Genomic DNA, 3,254 nt, shown 5'->3' with positions numbered 1-3,254 from the left:
TTTATTTAATAAAATAAAATAAATATATTAAAATTTTGAATTTTTTATATTTTTAATAATTTTTTTTATTAGTGGCAGAAATTTATCATATGTGTTAAGGGCACATGTTAGCTAAACTCATTGTATAATATATATAGTATTTTGTGTTTTGTTATTAAATTGTAAGAATAACAGCTAATAAAATCTGCCACTATAACAGTGGTGGTTTTGGGAAACTCCCACACACCAATAAATAACATTCTATAGACTCACTCTTTCTCTGCTCTCTCATTATTTTCTTTTCTTTCTTTCTTTCTTTTCATCCTTCAATCACTCCCTCAGTTTCTCTTCTTCTTTTTCAATAAGCATATTTCACAATCATGCTTTTCCTTTTCTCATTCCTATAATGTACCAAAGAAGAACAAGACATGGCACATCATCATCATCATCATGATTCTTTGTACTGCTCAGAACAACATTATTTTGATGATGAGGAACATGATCATGTGTTTCTAGAACAAGACATGTTGTGTGATGATTCAGAGTTGAAAACTCTTGTATCAAAAGAACAAGAACAAGAGAAGAAACTCAGCATTCTTTGCATTGATGAGTGGGAAAGAAGAGAAGCAGTGGAATGGATTCTTAGAGTGAATGCATATTTCTCATTCTCTGCTCTCACAGCTTCTCTTGCTGTTAACTACCTTCACAGATTCCTCTTTACCTTCACCATGAAGAAGAATCAGCCATGGTTGACTCATCTTGCTGCAGTTGCTTGCATCTCTCTTGCTGCTAAAATGGAAGAGACACAAGTTCCTCTTCCTCTTGATTTACAAGTATGATTAATTCTATATATAAAATAATAATAATAATAACAATCTCGCGACATTACCAACAGTATTTTTGTCAATTTCTGCCAATTTTTATATATAATTGTGTTTAATAGAAGTGTTTTTGTGAATGTATTTAATAAAAATATTTTTTTTATGATTCTATTTAATAGAAGTGTCTTTATAAATATATTTTTTAAATATATATCTTTATATATATATTTAAAATATAATAATTAATTATTATTGAGAATAAAATAATATGTTAGTATTCTATATTTTTTAATAATAATATATTTTATTAATAATGAAATTTGATTTATGAAAATATGTGTAGGTGGAGGACAGCAAATATGTGTTTGAGGCAAAAACAATAAAGAAAATGGAGATTTTGGTACTTTCAACTCTTGAGTGGAAGATGAATCCACCAACACCTCTCTCTTTCATTGATTACATCACAAGAAGACTTAAATGTTTTCACTTCCTCAACACATGTCAGTCTCTTCTTCTTTCTCTCTTACCAGGTAATAAATAATTAATCTCTTTCTTTAACTTCTATATCTTCAAAATTCTGTTATTTATTTATTTATTTATTTTTAATGCAGATTCCAGGTTTATTGGTTATCTTCCTTCTGTGTTGGCAACTGCTACAATGATGCATGTAGTTAACAACAATGTGGAGCCTTGTCTTGCATCTGAATACCAAAATCAGTTCTTGGCTATTCTTGAAATCAACAAGGTTTGCATCTCAATCATCAAGCATTATTCAGAAGTAGTCAAGTTCTTAATTATATACTACTCTGTCTTATATGCTATTAAATTTTAGAGTGATACTACACTTTTGATATTTTTAATTAAATTCTTTATTTTATAAAGTAATTATAATTATTAACATAATACAATTAAATACAGTAAGAATATATATTTATTTTTTCTCTATATTCACTCATTTTTGTGTATTTTTTTTTCATTCATGATGATTTCACCTTTTTTTTTATTTACTAAAAGAGTGCATGTGTCCAAAGTAATTTTGTACAATGAAATACATGTAGTGAAAAGTAAAAAAAAAAAAAATACATGTAATGAAAAGAAAGTTTTCAAATATATTATATATATTTTTTATAATTAAAATCAACGGTTAAAAATGACTGAAACACCGATATAACCGTTTAAAAGTTTTCCTATATATTAATATACTGTTTGTCTTTACTATTAGGCTAAAAGTTATATATAGTTTTTAATAAAAATTTAATATATTTCTTTATAACTTTTTTATAAGTTAAAATCACATCTAAAATAAAAGATTATTTACACTTATTACTCGTCATAATATAAGATAGAAAAATTTTCAAGTATATTAATATATTGATATTTCAGTAATTTTTAACTGTTGATCTTAATTATAAAAAATATATATAATATATATAATTAAAATTAACCATTAAAATTTACTAACATCAATGTACCGATATACTTTAAAGCTTTCTTATAAGATATTAAGTCCATGAAAAATAAAGTTAGCCAAATAAAACCCGAATGTACAACAAGATCTTGCAAAACTTGTATGAAGCAAATTGTAATGTTACTGCCTCATTGTAAATGTTACTTTAATAACTTAATTAGTTTCATTGCTTAAATAATTAAACATAGAATTTGATATATATGTTGCAGGAGAAGTTAGAAGAATGCTACAATCTTATATTGGAGGTTGTATCAGAGTCAGGATTCAACTACAAAGAATCCAAAAAACGCAATTTTGGATCAATTATTATTCCTAGTAGCCCAAGTGGTGTAATTGATGTGTCATTTAGCTTTGATCATCATGATAGCTCTAATGATTCATGGGAAGTAGTATCTGCTAATGATTCTGTTTCATCAACACCAAACAGCATCAACAAGAAGAGGCCTAGGACTCAAGAACACACTGCTTCCTTTGAACAATTCAAGCAATGATTTTCTCAGCCCTTAATTAATTAATTAATTAATTTCAATCTTCTTTGTGAGAACATCATGTATGTCTATGTATATATATAGTCCTATCTTTATTTGGATTCAATAATAAACATTTATGTTGTGATGGGGCTATATATAAGGCAAAGGTTCAATTTTGTGGACTTAATTTCCACTTAAACCTGAGATTATAGGTGTGTGAATTGAAGGGTTTGGTGCTAATTAAGATTTTATATATAGTACATAAATCAAAACAGAACATTAGCATATCATTTAATCATTGAAGATTATTTATTTCTCTTCCTTTATCCAAACAATGACTCAAAAGTATATATGCCAAAAAAAAAAACGAAGCTAGCATTTGGTGGAGAGATAGAGGTTGTGGAGAGATAGAGGTTGAGAGACAGAGATTAAGAGACAGGGAAAGAAATAAATTTTAATATTCTGTTTGGTGTAAAGTAAGAGACAGGAATTGAAACAAGAATGAAGTTCTAATTT

General features: G+C 27.0%; 1 protein-coding gene across 1 annotated transcript; it reads left to right on the top strand.

Moving 5' to 3' along the window:
* Window positions 1-287: 287 nt before the first annotated feature.
* Window positions 288-3,012, top strand: LOC130936101 (cyclin-D3-1-like). The gene is made up of 4 exons (XM_057866089.1): window positions 288-812; window positions 1,144-1,330; window positions 1,412-1,545; window positions 2,478-3,012. The coding sequence occupies exons 1-4, from the start codon at window positions 408-410 to the stop codon at window positions 2,757-2,759; spliced, it is 1,008 nt and encodes a 335-aa protein (XP_057722072.1). The 5' UTR covers window positions 288-407; the 3' UTR covers window positions 2,760-3,012.
* Window positions 3,013-3,254: the final 242 nt, after the last annotated feature.

The sequence above is a fragment of the Arachis stenosperma genome, chromosome 6 (genome assembly GCF_014773155.1).
Source record: "Arachis stenosperma cultivar V10309 chromosome 6, arast.V10309.gnm1.PFL2, whole genome shotgun sequence".
Lineage (NCBI taxonomy): Eukaryota > Viridiplantae > Streptophyta > Magnoliopsida > Fabales > Fabaceae > Arachis > Arachis stenosperma.
Note: the sequence above shows the minus strand (reverse complement) of the source record. Positions and strands in the feature narration are given on the sequence as shown.